General features: G+C 44.0%; 2 protein-coding genes across 2 annotated transcripts in view; both read left to right on the top strand.

The window, feature by feature from the left end:
* The first annotated feature begins 537 nt into the window (after nucleotides 1-537).
* hoxb3a (homeobox B3a) overlaps nucleotides 538-20105 on the top strand; it is a 55132-nt gene continuing 35564 nt past the window's right edge. Inside the window, 1 exon segment of the mRNA XM_054606762.1 lies at nucleotides 538-621. The gene's annotated coding sequence lies outside the window, so the exon portion shown is untranslated.
* On the top strand, nucleotides 540-10992 carry hoxb4a (homeobox B4a). The gene is given in 4 exon segments (XM_054606765.1): nucleotides 540-621; nucleotides 8041-8639; nucleotides 8642-8897; nucleotides 10578-10992. Coding segments are annotated over 3 exon segments (837 nt in total). The 5' UTR covers nucleotides 540-621; nucleotides 8041-8390; the 3' UTR covers nucleotides 10910-10992.

The following is a 20105-nucleotide window of genomic DNA, read 5'->3' as shown; positions in this document are numbered from 1 at the left end:
GGGGTGGTGATTTCTCCTTTTACCAATGCTTTTTTTTCTTTTCTTTTTCCTTTACGCACGGGAGCGCACCGGTGCTGGTGCCGCGACGCTCCGGTGTCCGTGTTTTTTTGGGTTTTTTTTTGATCACCCTGGATTAGTCCTAAATATAATATCTATATGCGGTTACTTCCACGCGGGATTCTGAGAGAAGCTGTTCGGATACAGTCTTGTTTACACCGGAGGACCGGAGTGAGTGAGTGAGTCTCTTCGCGCGTGCGTGCGAGCGGGGGTTGTCCACGGTAATGACAAGATACTTTTTTTTTTTTTTTTTTTTTTTTTTTCTTCCAAGATATCACGGAAGAATCCCGAAGAGGTCAACAAACCTGTGGCGTCGGAAGGAGAGAGAGGAAGAGGAGCTGAGGCGTGGATGCTGAATGGGAACGCTTCTCTCTGCGTGGAGGGGCAGAGAAGAAACCGAAAGAAAAGGAAAAATAGAAGAGTGGAGCACATGATGCCGATTTGTTGGAGATGTAAAAGAAGCAGCAGAAGAAGAAGAAGAAGAAGAAGAAGAGGAAAAATGCAACCATGATACCGACAACTGTGATGGCGACGCCGGGGAGGAGATCCGCGAGCTACAGAAGAGTGAGTACACAAACAAAACAGAAATCGGCTTGTAGAAGAGGAAGCTGCCTCGTTTGCATATGGCTGTGTGTGTGTGTGTGTGTGTGTGTGTGTGTGTGTGTGTGTGTGTGTGTGTGTGTGTGTGTGTGTGTGTGTGTGTGTGTGTCAGCTTTCTTAGTCCTACCGTGTGTGTGTGTGTGTGTGTGTGTGTGTGTGTGTGTGTGTTGTGTTAGGCAGGTGCTTTGCCCATGCTGGGAGGAACTGGGAGACCACGTGTTGAAGCGCGCTGCCGCAGCACCCCCCCCCTTCCTCTTGAGCCCTTTAGTTCATAACGATACATATTTCTGATCGATTATTGGCTGTGCACGTAGCGCCCTGGGTATTGGGGGTATTTGTAACTGAACGTGTTTTCCTCTCCGCGCGCACCATGACCTTCACTGTCATCATCATCATCATCATCATCATCATGGTGGAGACTTATTTAGTCACCTGGGGCTGTGTGACGTCAGGTGACGTTTGGTAGACGTTTTGGCAATAATTTAACTTTTGCTGTGTCTTACTCTTGTTCATCCAGACCCCATGAGCTTGTATTATAAGTGCAAATACCAGTGGACATTATGGATGGATGGATGGATGGATGGATAGATAGATAGATAGATAGATAGATAGATAGATAGATAGATAGATAGATAGATAGATAGATAGATAGATAGATAGATAGATAGATAGAGCTTTTTAAATTACGTCATCAGGCCTATATTCACCATCCAACCACACGCACACACGAAAACACACACACACACACACACACACACACACACACACACTAACACTAATATGGCTACCGAGGGTGAAGGCGAGGTCGTGGCCAGTGGGAGGTTAAAGGTCATGGACAACTTTCTCTCCTCCATAGCCTTAAATTCAATTCTGAAACATGTTTTGATAGCTTTATAAAAAATAAAAAATAAAATTCAGAATAGCAGGGCTGCTCCATTGCTAATACACATTTTCTGTGTGTCTGTGCTTCTGTAAGAAAAAAAAAACCAAAAACCTTAAATAGCTACAAAGAAATTCGTTGCTAAAATGCTCCTCATGTGGCATAATTATACTCCAGAAAAAAAAGATGAAGAAAAATCACAGTATGAATAAACTGAGACTTGTTTTCTTGCTGCTGCGGTTTTTATCAAACGTGCGGTTTCCTGCCGACGGTACAAGAAGCCCGTACGGCTGCCAGCACAAAGCACCATGCGGTCCCAGCTGTTTATGTCCCTCTGCTGATTGCTAATGAGCCGTTTTTCTTTTGATTATAAAATGGCTGCGGAATAAAAAAAGAAATGTGATGAGAATTTTTTTTTTTCCCCTGCACGTTTCCCTGCACGGAGCCGTGCCAATGTGTTCACCGACCGCTAGAAACGTGCTACTGGTTCATGTGTGGAGGCTGTTTATGCAACATATCTGCGTCTATTATTTTGAATGCAGCCTCAAGACACGTTTGGCCCGCACACCAGGAACACAGAGTTATAGTCTGACCGTGTTAAGAAGGTAGCACGGTTTGGACACAATGGAGGTTTACTGGATGTTATTAAGGAGAGATAAAGAGCAGCATTTCTCCGGCCATTCTGTAGCCAGCGCTTGTATTTCTTACGCCATACGTTGCAATGTGAAATGAATGTAGTCTTATATATATATAAAGGCAAACTGTAAATAATATATATATATATAATATATAGTACCAGTCAAAAGTTTGGACACACCTTCTCATTCAACTACTTTGAAGAATGTAAAATATAAAACATATTCTGGTTTGTTGAGCATTTGTTTGTTTACCACATAATTCCATATGTGTTCCTTCATAGTTTGGATGTCTTCAATATTAATCTACAATGTAGAAAAAAATTAAATTAAAGAAAAACCATTCAATGACAAGACGTGTCCAAACTTTTGACTGGTATACAATATATATATATATTTATATATATATATATTTTATTATTATTATTATTATTTTATTATTTTATCCTGACCCTGCCATACGGAGGGAAAGGCCTTCTTCATTTTTCCTGCCCTGTCCGATATACTTTGCATGACAATAACCCAGGGAATGGACCTCGATTTATTTTTCAAACTGCACAAAAGAGCAAAAACGCATTTCTCTTCTTCTTTGTTGGCTCTGCAGCTTTTTCCACCTCGGTAATATTTCAGAACATTGACATGCGGGTCGCTTCAGATAATGGCGCCGTTTAACCCCTCTCTATGTTCCATTTAAGGACCACCGTTGAAATAATAACAATAAAAAAAATAAAATAAAACGACTTGGCTTTTTAAAAAGGCAGGGGTTAAAAATGTGATATTATATTTTTTTATGCAGTTGACAAACACGCTTTTTTTTTTTTTTTTTTTTTTACTGGTTGAGTCTTCACTATGTATATCCCCTTTTTATGAACAGACCCGGGGCCAAACAAACGGTTGAACCTTACCTCAAAGAATCCATTTTAGTCAGAGGTTTAATCCCAAAGAAGAAGAAGAAGAAGAAGAAGAAGAAGAAGAAGAAGAAGAAGAAGAAGAAGAAGAGCGGCGGCTCTGCGGTTTATTTCTGCAGCAAAGCCAACAACAATTGAGTTAGTTTGCACGTGAGGAGCTGATGGGACAAACTTGTTTTAAAAAAAAAAAAAAAAAAAAAGGTCGTAAATTGTGTGAGTGTGACTGTAAAGTTATTTATTCACACCGGCTCTCTTCCGCTCCTTGAATATTTTATTGCATTTTTTTTCCAACCCCCCCTCCCTTAAAAAACAAAACCTTTTCAAATGACAGTCTGAGCCTGTTGGTGTTTGAGCTGTGAACGGATCTGACCCGCAATAAAAGGCTCATGTGTAAATCCAGATGCGCTGACCTTTTCCCACTCACAGTGTCACGCTGTATGTCATCCTCTCTCTCTCTCTCTCTCTCTCTCTCTCTCTCTCTCTCTCTCTCTCTCTCTCTCTCTTCTTAAATGTTACAGCAGCGAGACAACCTATTCTTATTTTGTTCAGTTGGAGCTCATTCCAATTCATTCATCTCGAATGTGCGTTGAGTGTGAGAAGTGGTCCTCTGCTCGATGAGAGGTTATGCTTTATGACATTAATGATATTTGAATAAACCAGAACAGCAGTATGAAGCTGTTTTTTTCATTCATGTCAACAACATTCTGACTGTTTCTTATTTTAAAGCGAGCAGCTGCAGCTCCTTGTGCTACATTATTACACTGTTTCTGTATATAAACGCACTTGGTGAGAAACCCGGTTCTTCCCATATCTTTCTTATCTAAACACCTCCTCTCAGTGTGTGTGTGTGTGTGTGTGTGTGTGTGTGTGTGTGTGTGTGTGTGTGTGTGTGTGTGTGTGTGTGTGTGTGTGTGTGTGTCTGGTCTCCGGTCTGCGCATTGACCTCTACCTGCAGCCCGGAAACCTCGGGGCCTCTCCGTTCAGCTGAATGCTTGCTTGCTGACAAACTTGACAGAGGGCCGGGAAGTGCAGCAGTCAGACTCAACACACCTTGATCGATACCTGAGATGCCCCCGCGGCATCTCAAGCGTGGAGGTCAAGGTGACAGAAACACGCCCACACCTGCGATCAAATCACTAACGAAATGGAGAGACCATACGCTGGGATTAAAATGGAGCTAAAACAAAAAAGAGTAGGACGTTTCACTGGACGGTGAAAGGAACGATGCAGACTAGATGCAGGTAGACAGTGCCTCACCCTTCTTTTTTTTGTTCTTCGGTCTGGTGATGTATGGGCAACTTTTTTTTTAAGGAAACAAGAGAACAGCAATATTGCCTCCAGCAGGGAGAGGAGAACCAGTGTCACAAAATCAACGTGGGAGCAGCACAGGAGCACATGCGTGGAAAATATAGCGGGGAAAACGCCTAGAAAATGCACCAGGACAAGAACATTTTATAAATCATTTTGGCTCCTAAATGATCTTTTAACACAGCATATCAATATGATACTAAAATAAGGCAGTTATATATATATATATAGTAGTTTAAAGTTAAATAAATCCAAATCAAAGTTTTGTTTTATTCTTGATTTATTGTATTTAGATAGATAGATAGATAGATAGATAGATAGATAGATAGATAGATAGATAGATAGATAGATAGATAGATAGATAGATAGATAGATAGATAGATAGATAGATAGATATATATAGATAGATAGATATATATATAGTATATATATATATATATATATATATAGATAGATATATAGATAGATAGATAGATAGATAGATAGATAGATAGATAGATAGATAGATAGATAGATAGATATATAGATAGATATATAGATATATAGATAGATAGATAGATAGATAGATAGATAGATAGATAGATAGATAGACGGATAGATAGTATATATATCTATCTATATATATAGATATATATAGTATATAGATAGATATATAGTAGATAGATAGATAGATAGTATATATAGATAGATAGATAGATAGATAGATAGATAGATAGATAGATAGATAGATAGATAGATAGATAGATAATTAAGGAGTGCAGGCCCTCCTTTATAATTCGGTTGGATCAGATTTTTCGAGGACAGACTGCAATTCATTTGGCACAGTGAAGGGACATTTATTCATTTATTCATCGGTCCATCCATTCTTCAGTCGAATCAGTCAGAAGCATTTTTGATAGGACAGTGTGCCAAGCGATTTATCTTTTTTTTCTTTCTTTCATTAAATCGTATCCATTCGGTTAGAACGCTCCACGGTTGGAGCTGCCAAGATTTTTTTTTCCTCTTCTTGTTCGTTTGGATAATTACAAAAGTGTACAGTCTGTGTGGTTATTTACGTGGGCGGAAAGCTTAAGGAGTTGATTTTGAATAAAACATTCTGTTTTAAACGGAGTAGTGGGAGAATCAATTGGGCATGGACATATTCAAATTGATTAAAAAGCAGGAGGTATACATGTTTTGTGTCATTGGCAGGGGCCTGTATTTCCCGCTTAAAATGGTTACAAATGATATAATTGTATAAGGCCTATAATAAACAATATTTCATCCCCTGGGAATAATAATACTTTATGCATTTTTACTCGTATTCCTCATTATAACAGCTTAAAAATCACCGATAAGGAATTCTTAAATCAATGGACATGATATTAAATAAATGAGAATAAGCCTTTAATCTCATATTTAAGATTTCTTGTCTCGTTTTTAAATGGAAACACAATTTCCAACAGGACAATAATTCAGCTCCTGTGCGCCCCCCCCTCACTGTCTCCAGGAGCTGCAAAGGTGTTTATTTTCTTTATCTCCTTCTTTTATTTGCGAGTCAGTCCATCGTCCTTCCCCTCGACTCGCAGGAAGTGTTACAGCATCATAACTTCATTTCCCCAGTATCATTTACCAGCGGCGAGGAGGTCAGGGGGTCAGAAAACCGAATACAGACTGATGGAGATATTCCAGTGTGGCCGTGGCGGTGGAGTTTTATGAAAAGCAATAAAAGTCTATCGACGGTGTAACCCTCGCGCCTCCAGAGAGCCGCTGTCTTCTATATCTACCCTGTAGATCCGGATTTGTGTACAAAACATTAAAACAATCACAAATTCGCTTCTAGGGGAGTATATAGTGGATTTATACGCGACGGCAGCGATGGATCCGACGCAGGGAGGAGAGGCCTTTGAGCGGCTGTTATTGGGTTGTAACGCCTTATGGATCGCTGCTTCACACTTGATTTTTATTCATTTTTTTTTTCTTACTAGTGGAACTGTAAAGGTTAATAAAAATGTCTCATGCACGAATTTGTATTCCCCAATCAGCGTTGACACGCGCGAATTAATTCATTTCAAGACTTTATTGCTGGTTTATTTGGACACGCCCGCTCTCCTCCGCTTTGATGGAAAACTCAAGTTACTAATTGTATTTATTTATTCTTCGATCATTTTCTCCCATTTTTTTTAAAGGCCGAATCCAGGTTGAATTGGACTCCCTTTTTTATTTATTATTTGTCTAGTTGAAAAATGATGCGGTCGACTTTACTGTTATTCTAGGAAGGGGGTTGGGTATGTATGTGTATGTGAGAGGGAGGGGGGGGGTTAAGGTTTCGATTTAGAGACGGTCAATTTTCTCGAAACAAAGGACTTGGATATCTCCATCATCTTGCCTCTGTGTGTGTGTGTGTGTGTGTGTGTGTGTGTGTGTGTGTGTGTGTGTGTGTGTGTGTGTGTGTGTGTGTGTGTGTGTGTGTGTGTGCACCACCTTCAATCCCACTGATAACACCACAGAAATGGCCTCCTTTTTGATTGGAAAGAACGTGTTTTTACAGCCCATGTTATCTGCTTGTGTCTCGTTTGTAAGCTCCTGAACGCCTGCGGAAAAAACTGTAAAACTTGTTAAGAGAATTCCGGGAAATTTGTGTGATTGTTACTCTTTTATAAAGAAGTGTGCTCTCTTAGTTTCCCTGCGTTTCCACTTTGCACAACGCAGGTTCAAGTCCTTGTTCCACGGAGTGTTGTGTCCGTCTCACAGCAATAAGAAAGTGACACTAGTGACGTAAGAGTGTGTGCTACGTAGAAGTGCGTTAATGTTTGAAACATGGAGGGGGGGGGGAACAAAGCCATGCAGGGCGTTTTATAGTACGGTTGGGGAGATGCATTTATTTTATCAGGAGGAAAAACAAAAAACAAAGAGCTGTATCTTCTGTTCGGCAAGCTCAAGGGTAAAAGCATATGAACTCGCCATGTTAATATCAGGGAGTGGGGGGAGAAAAAAATATATAATATCTACATCCTGTTTGTTCATGCAAGGCAAAATGCGAACCCAGGCTGGAGCTGGATTACCATGCAAAGAGGGGAGGGAGAGTTTTAAATGTGGAGAGCCAACCTGTGCCGGTCCCTCTCGTTCCCGTAATGCAAAGGTCTTGCTGGGTGATTTAGAAGGCCCGTGTAACCTGAATTAGTTGATGAATTTTCTATCGATCCTAAACAAGCCAGATTTATCTCTGACACGGTGCTGCTGCCGGGTGGCGGCGGAGCACTCTCCCACTCCCCGTTATTAGCGATCTAAAAGAGAGAAAAAACGTTGGCAAGCACGTCTCTATACACACACACACACACACACACACACACACACACACACACCAAATATATACACACGGAGGGTGGTGCAGGCGCCACTTTAAATCCCCCCGAGCGCTTTCTTTCTTTTTTTTCTTTCTGATTTTCTTTTTTTTCTTCTCCTCCTTCTTTTTGAACTCCCAGCCAGACGAGTAATAGGGGGGGGTCGTTTGCATAAGGGAGGACTTGGAGGACTTGTCAACTGTACTGTACTCTTGTTAATTGTTGCGTGTGTCCTCCGCGCGCGCGTTCCTCGAGCTCGAGCGGTATGTGTGTTTCCTGCGCGCGTCGGACGCGCTCGTGTTATTGTTGTGATTCTCTTCCTGCTTTAGGGCGACATGTGGCGGAGAGATCTACAGAGAGAAAGACGGGGGTCCGAGGGGAGGCCGAGGGGACGGTGTGTTTTGGGAGGACCGTGAACGCCTCACAAAACGGAGGCCATATGATGATGTCGCGCGTGCGGGGGCAGTGTATACGCTTTAATCCCATTTCCTTATCCGGGGTTCATCCCGGAGACGCGCCATTGGCCGGCCGCCGTCACGTGGTTTCTTAACTTTGTTCACTTGACAGAAAAGTAGGAGGGTTCAACGGAACAGGAATAACCGAGGAGTAAAGGGATGAGATATAAATTTTAGTTATATATTTTCCAAGTAGGTGCAATTCCACAAAAAGACTGACATTAATGGCCATGAGCTCCTATTTGATCAACTCCAACTATGTGGACCCGAAGTTCCCACCGTGCGAGGAGTACTCACAGAGCGACTATCTGCCCAGCCACTCTCCGGACTACTACAGCTCCCAGAGGCAGGAGGCAGCCGCCTTCCAGCCGGACTCCCTCTACCACCACCACCAGCCCCACCAGCACCACCCGCAGCACCAGAACCACCACCAGCAGCGCGGAGAGCCGCCGTACACGCCGTGCCAGCTCCCGGGGGGCAGCCCGCCTCGGTTGTGATGTCCCCGCGGGGTCACGTCCTCCCCGCGGACGGACTACAACCGGCCAGCGTCCCGGAGCTGAGCCACCGCTGCGACTCGGTGACGCCCAGTCCTCCGCCGCCGCCGCCGCCGCCGCCGCCGCCGCCGCCTGCGACTTGCGGCCAAACGCCCCATAGCCAGGGCACTTCGTCCCCCACGAGCACCAAGGACCCCGTCGTCTACCCGTGGATGAAGAAAGTCCATGTAAACATCGGTAAGTGCTGCATGCAAACTTCTTCCTCCCTCTCTCCCCCCCCTCTCTCTCTCTCTCTCTCCCTCTTTGTGCCTGCCATGCAGTCAGCTATGTGTCCACCGTCCACGGCTTCCCCATTCCCTGCTTTCCGCGAGAAGCAGAAGAGTAGCCCTTGGGGTCAAGATTTACGATCGTCTGTTTGCAGGGCCAATATAATTACACCCTCCATAAATTTTTATTACACCTCTCCGCCGAGGTGCCTTTTTTGAAGTCCGATCTCCGGCTCGCCCGCTCTAATTCCTCGCCTTATGACAACTCAGACCGAGCCCATAAGTTAGCTTTTTATGCTTTGGTAATTTGATTTTAAGTGGCCGACTTGTATAAACGGTGTACTTTACTCTGTCGAGCCTTCCTTCCCAGCTCGTTGTATCAAGGGAGGGGGAAAGTTTTATGGCGAGCTGAAATATTCATGTTTATGGAGCCGGCCGTAAAAACGCTAATGTAGAACCGAACAGCTCCAGTCTATTACGGCTCCTCTCTGTAATCTACTAATAGACTTCTTGCCTATACGAGTTCGAGAGGGCGACAAAAAAAAAAACCAAGTCACCATAATGCGTTCACTCCACCGGGATGTTTAAACTCTCTCCTAAATATCTCTTTTCTCCCGTTTGCAGAGTTATTTTAGATGTCAACAGACTCCTCTGCTGGATGTCTAATCGCTGCTGTATTGGTTTTTGGTATTTGTTGAATCAACAGCCAGTCGGCCATTCAGTACCGTGGTGTATCTGCTGCACCTCCCCACCACCACCACCGCCACCTTTATTCTCAATCAGTTTATACAATGCTGCCATCTTTGCGCCCTGTCCGTGGCATCCCTGCACCGAAATGTTATGTATTTAAGTGCACGTGTGTCAGAGAGGCAGTTTATTTTTTTCTTCTTCTTCTTCTTCTGTTTGCAAGATTTTCTGATTTCGCACTCAAATCACAACATTTGGACACCAGAGTCAGGCTGGATGGTGCTCAAGAGGGTCCGCGCCGCCGCAGGGCCCGAAATGACACCTGACAACATGCGTGCACTGAAAACCCGCAAAGCCTGTATAGCGTGAAACGGAACGCGCTCCACTGTAACAGCTGCGTCTCCAAAGCCCGGGACCAACAGATGTAGTGGTGGGATAAAAAAGGGGATTGCAATCTACAAAAGGGGGTCTGCAAGGTTACAGCCATTTTGTATTCATCAGTAGGTCCAACCGCGGTGGCCATGGCTTTATTTCTCCCCGGTGCGTGCTCATTACGACACTGACGGTTATATTTGTCCGCGTGGCTTGGTGGGTTTCAAGTCTTGCAAGTTGTCGCTAGACATCTGTGTTGCGTTCTCTTCAAAGAACCCACAGTTATAAAACAATAACTATGTATTTTTAGTGAACAAAATGTTCTACTCTCATGTTTCACTGTGATAAATCTGAAAGCAGTGGCTGGATATCCTGTATTATTTACATTTATATTATATATACATATATATAATATATATAATATAAATCAGAATAATATATAATTCGTGTTATTGTGGCAATGGTTATTGTTATTATTATTATTGGCTTTATTTTGGAGATGAATTGTAATTATTGTAAAAAAAATAAAATAATGTTTGTACTTGACTGGCTCATGTTGTGATGGTCATATATTCCCATTGTTGTCCCACAGTGAGCGCGAACTACACAGGCGGTGAGCCAAAGCGCTCGCGGACGGCCTACACGCGCCAGCAGGTCCTGGAGCTCGAGAAGGAGTTCCACTACAACCGGTACCTGACGCGCAGGCGCAGGGTGGAGATCGCCCACACGCTGTGCCTGTCGGAGCGTCAGATCAAGATCTGGTTCCAGAACCGCAGGATGAAATGGAAGAAGGACCACAAGCTGCCCAACACCAAGGTCCGCTCCGGGACCACCGGCAACAACAACAACAACAACAACAACAACAACAACACAACAAACTCCCAGGCTCTAAGCGGCTCCCAGAACCGCGCCGGGCCCCTATAGCCGGGTTCTACGGCTCTTCTGTCCGATGTTTGCCCTCTCCTTGTTCCGAAACTGAACGTCGAAGCGGGCAGCCGCGCTTGTGACCACCGGAGCTCGCACTTTGGACCGGAATAACGCCTTTGCTCTGGAGGGAGGGGGGGGGGGGGGGGGGGTGGGGGGGGGAGAGACATGTCATTGCCGCCTTGTCGGCCTTGATATGTGCTGATGTTACACTATATATAACATGGCGTTATGACGTGGGGAGGTGGGATAATTCCCATTCATAAAAACAATGATATGAACAGAAGTAGGCGAAGAAAGGAGACTGAGCGAAATGGGACGCGGCCGCTTCTGTGCTTTTCCTCCCTCTCTGTCTCTCCCTGCTTTTTATATGTCTGTCTTTTATACTCCTCTCTCTCCCTCTCTCTCTCCCTCTTTCTCTCTGTGACGGAGCATAAGACGGTATAGGCTGAGGATAATGTGCCCGCGTGCGTCGTTTTTTTTTTTTTTTTTTTTTTTTTTTTTTTTTTTTTTTTTTTTTTTTTTTTTTTTTTTTTTTTTTTTTTGGGTGAAGATGGATCCTCGTTTTCATCTTTAATCATGCCAAACTCGGGCCCCATTTGTCATGTTTACTCTGCGGATACAAAGCAAAAGGGGTGAACCGCGGCTCTGCCCATTACCCCTCGCCCCTACCCGCCACCCCCTCCCTAAACCACCCCCCCCCAACCCCCCCCCCCCTCCCACTCACGCACGCACTTGTAATAAATGGAACTCTCGTTTCGTCAGGAGAAGTATTATCACACCACGCGACACACACACACACACACACACACACACACACACACACACACACACACACACACACACACACACACACACACACACACACACACACACACACACACCTCTGTCCGTCCTTATAAGCACTCCGCCATCAAAATATATGTGACCCGATATGACACCAGGCAGTCTCCCGCCTCGCTGTCATCACTATAACCGGTTGGTATTTCTGTTTTGTTTGACGACAAAATATAGCTTATTTTAAAAAATTTGAATTATAGTTATTTTATTTTTTCGGAATTCAGTGTTGATTGTAAAAACGGGTACTCCGTGCCGTTTTTTTTTTGTGTTGTTGCTTAGAATGACAAGGAGCGTGTCATGTGGTCCGTTGATTGTTCACGTCGTGATGTTGTAAACAGGGAAACAGACTGACAGGGTGAATCCAGATATTAAGGAAACGTACCGAGCAGGGTTTATAAAGCTGCCTGAACAAAGGACACCAATATCCAAACCAAAATCCCGGTACGAGTAGCGCCAGAACACGTTATAAACGCAGCACTATGATACAATGTACTACCTATTACCTCAGTTCTACTTCTATAAATATATATTTTTTATTTCTTTGGTTATCTTATTTCCTCTAGCTCGTTCAATGAAGTGACAGCTTTTCGAGCTTTTTTATATTTTTGAAATTGTGTGACGAGTTATTATAATAATTATTATTATTATTACCTGCAATACAATAACAAGCGCTATTCATTTATTGTATGTGGAAGATTTAAAAAAATAAAATAATGTAATTTAATTATAAGCGATTGTTCCAGCCAGGGACATTGAGAAAAACAAGGAGCCTTTTTATTGCATGTCTGAATGGTGTTGATTTTTCTTCCTTCTATTTCTTCCTCTTTGTCTTTTCTCCGCACATTAAATGCGCGCGCACTTCCTCTCCCCTCCTCGCTTCTCCTCCTCCTCTCTCTCTGTTCTGTTTTCACATATTTTATTCTGCAAATGTTGTTTTTCTTCTTTAATTGATGTTATTTTATTTACATTCCAAAGATCACGTTTCTATCGTTATTGATGGTGATGATTATAACGATGATGGTATTGTTGAACGTGTGTGACCTCCTCCGATGTGTAAGTTGCTCCTCTCTCTGCTTATGCCTCCTCAGTGTCTACCTTACTATTATTTGTAAATAGTTCATAGAAATTTAAATAAATGGCTAAAAAGGATCCTTCTCCATCCTCCTCTCTCTTTTTTTCCCCTCTCTCTTAGAATTCCGATTTCTTCACATTCTTCCAAAAATTCCCAGCATATAATATTGGTTAAGTCAAGAGGTTTTATTTTTCTATAATTTGTCATGTAATATTTTTTTGCCTTCACAGCAGGTCTGAGAGAGCAAAAAAGAAAAAATAATAGAAAAAAAAAACTTCCTCCTCTCTCCTCTCATGCACGTTTTAAAAGCTGAGGGATGTCTTTTAAGCATATATATATATATACACACACACAAACACGCTCCCACGTGCACACACAATAAATAATTTCATTTCATTTCACTGTTGGTTTTGCCCACAAACGCACATAAGCCCTGTCTCCAGAAATCAGCAGCCTGCGATGATTAATCTGTCCCGGCCATGAGTGATCTTGGTACATTACGTCCTGTAATCTCGTTTTAAATCACAAACCGTCCCTCCGTTTCACTCCCGTTCTCCCGTTAATTTAACGGCTGCTCAGACGCGCTTGCACCGGCCCGACACAGAGCATGCCCCCCCCCCCTTCCCCCCTTCTCCCTCCTTGGAGAAAAAAAAAAAAAAAACATTAAATAGTTTCTCGGTTCGTGGTCTTTTAATGCTTTAATGAGTGGTAATTTTTGCACAACTGTTTTTTTTTTCCAAGCCACTTCCCTATCGGTGTTTTCTGGACCGGTGCTGTGCGCGCATGTGTGTTTTATTTTTTTTGTATATTACAAAAAGGGAGCGGGCCGGCGCCATAGCTCAAACCCTGACAACCAAATAGATAATCAACAAGACGAATGGCTTCTTTTGTAAGGCGCGGCTCCCGTATTAATTTTCATTTTCTTTTCTTAGAGCAGGTATCGAAAAATATAGAGCAAGAGGAGGGGGAGGGAGGGAGGGGGGGGGTGGGGGTGGGGGGGGGGGCGAGAAATAGCATTCCTCTCGATGAACTTTAAACAAAAAAAGAAAAAAAGTGTGCCCCCCCCCCCCCCCCCAAATTGGTCCGCTCGTATTCCTCGGCCCAGAGAAGATTCCCTATTACTTGTTGGTTGATTTCTCCCTGGGCCTCTTGCCACAGAGACTCCCTCTGCCCATTTATCTGGTTTCTTCCTGTTTATGAGAGGCTGCAGAAACGCCGCCCCTCCTGCCCCACTGTACAGCAGAGATGCGCTCGAGCGTGCACACGCATCACACTGCGCCAAAAATGGTAAACAGGCTTACACTTGGGTTAACCTGTACATCTTCTCTGTTTTACAACTGCAAAACTCAGTTTAAATGTTTCTGCTTCAAAGTAACAACGGCCTGTTTAACTCCAGCCTTATGCTTTATATATATATATATATATATATATATATATATATAAAATTCCCTTCCTCCACACACACAAGATCCTATTTGTGTCCTGTAATTTTCGCCATACACCAATTGTCCCATATTGGAGCATCCAAACAGCCCTAACCAATATGCACACATACACACACACACACACACACACACACACACACACACACACACACACACACACACACACACACACACACACACACACACACACGTATATGCCTCCACAATAACCCCTAAAGCCCCTGAGCGCTTTTTCAGTCCGAGTTGAAATAAATGAATTTGCGTGCCGGGTGACACTGCGCACAATAAAAAAAAAAACCCCACCAAAGAATCCTTATTCTTTCTCAGCCCCCTTTTATCAGCCGGGGCCTTCTGCCGCTTCTGTGAATGGGAGCAGATTTTTCTGTGAGGATGTGCCCCCCCCCCCCCCAGTTAAAAAGTTCACCGCCATTATTTGCCGGACAGCACAGAAGGGGGACGACACCTCAAGAAAAATGCGAGAATTATACGGGAAGGAAAAAAAAAATCATTAATCACTTGTTCTTCTTTAAACACTTCTTCTTCTTCTTCTTCTTCTTCTTCTGCTCTATTGTCATTCGGCAGCCACACACAAGACCCCTTCTGCCAGGAGAGAGAGAGAGAGAGAGAGAGAGAAAGGGCAAGGGACAGAGAGACAGACAGAGGAGATGAAAAAAGAAGACGTCTTGGAAGACACCCCCCCCCCCCTCCGCCTCCCCCTCCCTGCCTCACACACACACATAAACAGTCACACACACACCTCCCCTTCCCACCCATCAGCAAGCTTCTTTTTTTTTTTTTTTTTTTTTTTTACACTCCACAAGTATCCTACCATAAGAAAAAAAAAGTTTTTTTCTTCTTCATTGGAAAGAAGAAAATCCCTCCAAAGAAAGTCACAACAAACCAGTCAGAGAGCCCTCGAGGCGCAGGAGAAGATGGCCCGGAGGTCCACGAGAGTGGTGGCATCCAAGGTAAGAGGCCTGGGGACTTCATTTCATCTCCCCGTTTTCTGTCCTTTGGCTCTCCTTCCTCCTCTTTTTTTTTTTTTTTTTTTTGCCTGATGGCTCGTTTGGCGTTTTTATGGTTTTATTGCCCCCCTGCGCATTTGGCGAGGTCAGGCGAAGGGGGGGCATTTATGGCCCTGGAGGGCTTTGATTCTCAGCGCTTTTGGAGATGCGTGTTTGTGTTGGAAGGTGTGTGTCTGTGAAAGTATGTGTGTGTGTTTGCACGGAGCGTACAACTACAAACGAAAAGCTTCTATTTACTCCCTGAGTTTGTGCAACTGTTTTTTGCGCTGGTGTCACTTCTGCGTCTGTTTGTAGACTCAAGCGCATCTGTTGTTTTGCGTGAAATAGTGCGTCTTTTACGCACGGGATTGGGTAAATGGACCTGTTTTTTTTTTTTTTTTCCCCATGGTGTATTTTACTTCACAAAGGTTTATGTGACGCAGTTGGACAACAAACTTCACGCGGTCGCCTGTTGCAGGCTCGAGTGGTTCAGAAAGCTCTAATGCTAATGTATGACAGAGTGGCCCGCGTGGATGATTCCCGGTTCACCATGGAGCTTATTATGCATTTTGTCTTGGCTGTGTTTCTCTGGTTATAAAGTGTTGCTGTGGCCTGTAGCTTTTAATGAGATACTGTTGCATGCGCTCGTGTGTGTGTGTGTGTGTGTGTGTGTGTGTGTGTGTGTGTGTGTGTGTGTGTGTGTGTGTGTGTGTGTTTGTGTGTGTGTGTGTGTGTTTGTTGTCAGCCAGGTGCAAAAAGGCTACCGAGACTGCGGTGCGGCGGAATATGAATAATACGGGAGGGATGCAGGGGGAGGAAGGGAGGGAGAGAAAGAAAAATTAAAAGAACAAGGTGGAGGAGCGCTGGTTAATGGATACTCTCTCGGTTGCGCTCCAAAACAATTTACCTCGAAAACAAACGATCTGCGAGCCTTTCCCCCCCAAATGAACGTAGCGGGAGCAGCAGCGGCCTTCGGGAAGCGCACTCACTCCTGTTTGACCCCTTCAAAGAATCAATCGGACTGGCCCCCGGCCTCTCTAGGGGGGACGCGGACAGTGGCGTGATGCGATGCGTGGAGAAGTAAGAGAAACTAATGAGGGAAACATATACGCGGCCTGGATCGAAGGGAAGGCAGAGGATGAGAGAGGAGGGGAGAAAAAAAGCTCAATCGATGGTCATGCAGGGGCAGCGGGATGGACAAGCTGCGGCCGAAGAGGGTTCAACCAGGGGACACGTTCTCCTGACCGATGAGGTCCACTGGCTCTGAAGCCAGAGGCTGACCCCCAGCCCACCACACACACACACACACACACCACCCATACCCCCACCACTCCAGGTCCCCCTTGACCTCCTAGCAAAGTTTTGCCGCTCCCTCGGACATTCCCAGACCTCCGGGGGCCCCCCGGGCCACTTAGTCATAACAGGCCCGAGTTCAGGGCACTGTACCCAGGGGGCACGGCGGCCGTATCTCCGCTCCCACAACCAGCCAGACAGACAAGTGAGCTAACCTGGGCAGGGGGTCAGCGGCGGGCCACTGCTGACTGTCTGTTTAAGGGGGGGTGGGTTGAAGAGCACACAGTTCACTGCTGCTAAAAACTGAGCTCCCAGCACAGAGATATACGGGTTGTAAATGTTGCCAGTGTCGCAAGTATTGGTGAATCTGTCCCTTAGAAGCAAAGCTTTTTCAAATGTGGTGTACTGTCTCAATCTTAAGGCTTGAGCTCTCTAATACAAGCTGATCTGGTATGAAAGGGTCAATGTGCAGCCTGGTGGTGGACAGTATTTGGACAGACTGGGACCTCAGTGTAAACAGAGCCCTCCCCCTCCTGATTGCCTTGCTGAAAAGCTGCTGAGCTATTTTCTTTTTTTAACTTCCAGGCTTGTTCCAACCCTGTTCATTAGCTGTTATTCAGAGGAGAATTTCCCACTATGCTTGGTAAAGTTCAAGACACCACAAGTTGATTCACAGTAGCCAATAATTACAAATAGCACAGGAGAGAATGCTGATTTTTGTTTTGTTTGCTGTAGAATTGATTGTGAGAAACTCAGTGAGCTGCATCCACCATTACTTACGGGCAATGTGCTGCTGGTCATTTACCAGCCTGGTAATCTGACCTGCAGCTTGGAGGGGGCTCTGTGTGTGTGTGTGTGTGTGTGTGTGTGTGTGTGTGTGTGTGTGTGTGTGTGTGTGTGTGTGTGTGTGTGTGTGTGTGTGTGTGTGTGTGTGTGTGTGTGTGGAGTACTGATTAATCACGGGCACAATGGCATATAGGGAAATGTTGTTCAGTTTGGTTCCACCATGCCTTCATTACCATTTAATTAGTCCAATACGGATATGTCCCTTCATTTTCTATTTCACATGCAACATATAACAGCTGATGGGTCCATGTTTTCATTTTAGTCAGCATCCGAAGATAGCAGGCTGAATTATGGGGGAATCTATACATCATATACATCTGTGACATTCAGTGGGAATACTAATGGATATTGTTTGGATCAGACCTGTGACTGTTTGTTTAGCTCACCGTCTCCTTAAACTGCTGTCCCTTCTGTATATTTGACATGTTGCAGTTGTAGAGTTGCCCCTTATGCATCTCGAGAAAGCTCTCAAAGCTCTCCTTCTCTTGGGATTTAGAGCTCACCGAAGGGAGAAGGAGGATCTGCATCACAGCTGTGGTGAAGCAGTTTTTCTCCATGAGGGAGCAGTTGGATTTTATTTTTCACATTGTTTCTTCGTACATACATACAGCAGGAGCGAGTCACATGCATTAACTGACACAGCTCTGCATTACTCTCAGTTGGATGGTGTTTTTTTCTTTACCTTTTGAAATACATGTGCGACATTAGAGATGTCTACTTACAGCAGATGAGATGCTCCAAAAGCTTCACATGCCAACAGCAGAGAAGATGAAAGGTCAGAGGTCATAGCACCTTGGGGATTGTTAAACATATTTTTTGCCAATATGATGTCAGTACCCACTCCAAAATATAATCGTTTCAATGTCTTAAGATTCTCAGTATTTTTTCTATATTCATATGTTTGCATTTCTATCCATTTAATACAAGTTAGAATGTATGAATTGCATCATTTTTTTAAAAATAATAATAATCTTAATACTTAAATTCTTCAATTTAAAAAAGTACAATCAGACAAACATTCATCAAAAGTATGTTTTAAAATCAGCAAACATTTGATAAAAGAATCAATAAACAAGCATTTGATGCCACATTTTCAACACAATCCACATAGTTCTTCATTTACAAACCAAGCTAGGGTGGAGTTGCTAACTAGCTGCTAATAAGTCTTAATAATAATAATAATAATAATAATAATAATAATAATAATAATAATAATAATAATAATAATAATAAGTCTGTGTATTTTCTGCCCTTGAATTTATTTTTTCCTTTCTGTGTGTGTATATTCTGAAATACTTTCCGTGCTTTGAACAGAAGCAGAAATAATAGAACAGCTTGACGGCGGTTGTTTGCTCAGACACCTTTAAACGTCCTGCTGGTAAATAACGTGGCACTCCGGGTGGTGTGAAGGTTCTGGGTGGTGTGAAGGTTCTGGGTGGTGGAGGAGGAACGTACAAAGCGGAGACTAAATAACAGCCTCTTTTTTTTTTTTTTTTTTTTTTTTTGTCATTTGGGTGTGAGGACTTCTTACACGTTTCTGTTAATTGCAGTAAAAAAAAACAACCCAAAAAACACTGATGTAACATGTTGCAATAGAAGAGGAGATGTTGCGTTCAAAGCACAACCAAAGTAAGACAACCGCAGTGGCTCAGAATAAAGCTGGAACGGACTAAATCTCATTCCTGCCCTGAGCTCGTGCAGGTTCATTAAAAACACGCTTGTTAAATTAAAAGTCCTTCTGCTCCCGCTGAGCTCTGATTTAGTCAGAGTAGATATTACTTTTTTTTTTTCTTCTGTGTGTGTGATTTGAAGTCTCTTTCCGCCTCCGTCTGTTGATACCGGTTTTGTTCTTTTCCTCTGAAGCCTCCCACTTGCTGCGTCTCTCCATCTAAATGGGGGAGATTTCTGCGCGTGTGGCAGTTAGATGACTGTGAAGTGAAAGCGTGACGTCTGACCCTCTTTGCTGTCACTGAGGCCGTTTTGAAGGGTTTCGGATCAGCTGTTGAGAGCTGATGTTTCAACAGCGGCTTTACACCGGAAGCTGCGGGCTATCAGGGTTTCAAAACAACGCAGTTACCAAATGTCTCCGTGTGTGTGTGTGTGTGTGTGTGTGTGTGTGTGTGTGTGTGTGTGTGTGTGTGTGTGTGTGTGTGTGTGTGTGTGTGTGTCCACATGCTTCAATCACAGGCAGAAACACGCACCAACACATCCACAGCCCAAACACCAACTTCTGTCTCTGACCTGGGGAGTCTCGCGGTGGTTAACTAATTGCTAGACAAATCGCCCTTTTCTCTCTCTCTCTCTCTCTCTCTCTCTCTCTCTCTCTCTCTCTCTCTCTCTCCTCGAGCCCGTTGAATTTATTATTCTGGAGAGCGCGAGGAGAAGGGAGGTCACGGTGCAGGCGCGCGAGCTGCAGGAGGAGGTCGTCACGAGAGATATATGGCTGCCAGGCTTTTTACTATAATGTGTGTGTGTGTGTGTGTGTGTGTGTGTGTGTGTGTGTGTGTGTGTGTGTGTGTGTGTGTGTGTGTGTGTGTGTGTGTGTGTGTGTGTGATGTGTGCAGGAGAGAGCGCGTGCAAGCCCTTTAGAAGTAGACATGTATTAAGTATTAAAAGGAGAGAGCCAAATAATGGGTGCCAAGCTGCAACACGCGCACACGCACGGGCCTGCGTGCCATGTATTTTTAGGCCATGGC

This window comes from Anoplopoma fimbria, chromosome 11 (genome assembly GCF_027596085.1).
Source record: "Anoplopoma fimbria isolate UVic2021 breed Golden Eagle Sablefish chromosome 11, Afim_UVic_2022, whole genome shotgun sequence".
Taxonomy (NCBI): domain Eukaryota; kingdom Metazoa; phylum Chordata; class Actinopteri; order Perciformes; family Anoplopomatidae; genus Anoplopoma; species Anoplopoma fimbria.
Note: the sequence above shows the minus strand (reverse complement) of the source record. Positions and strands in the feature narration are given on the sequence as shown.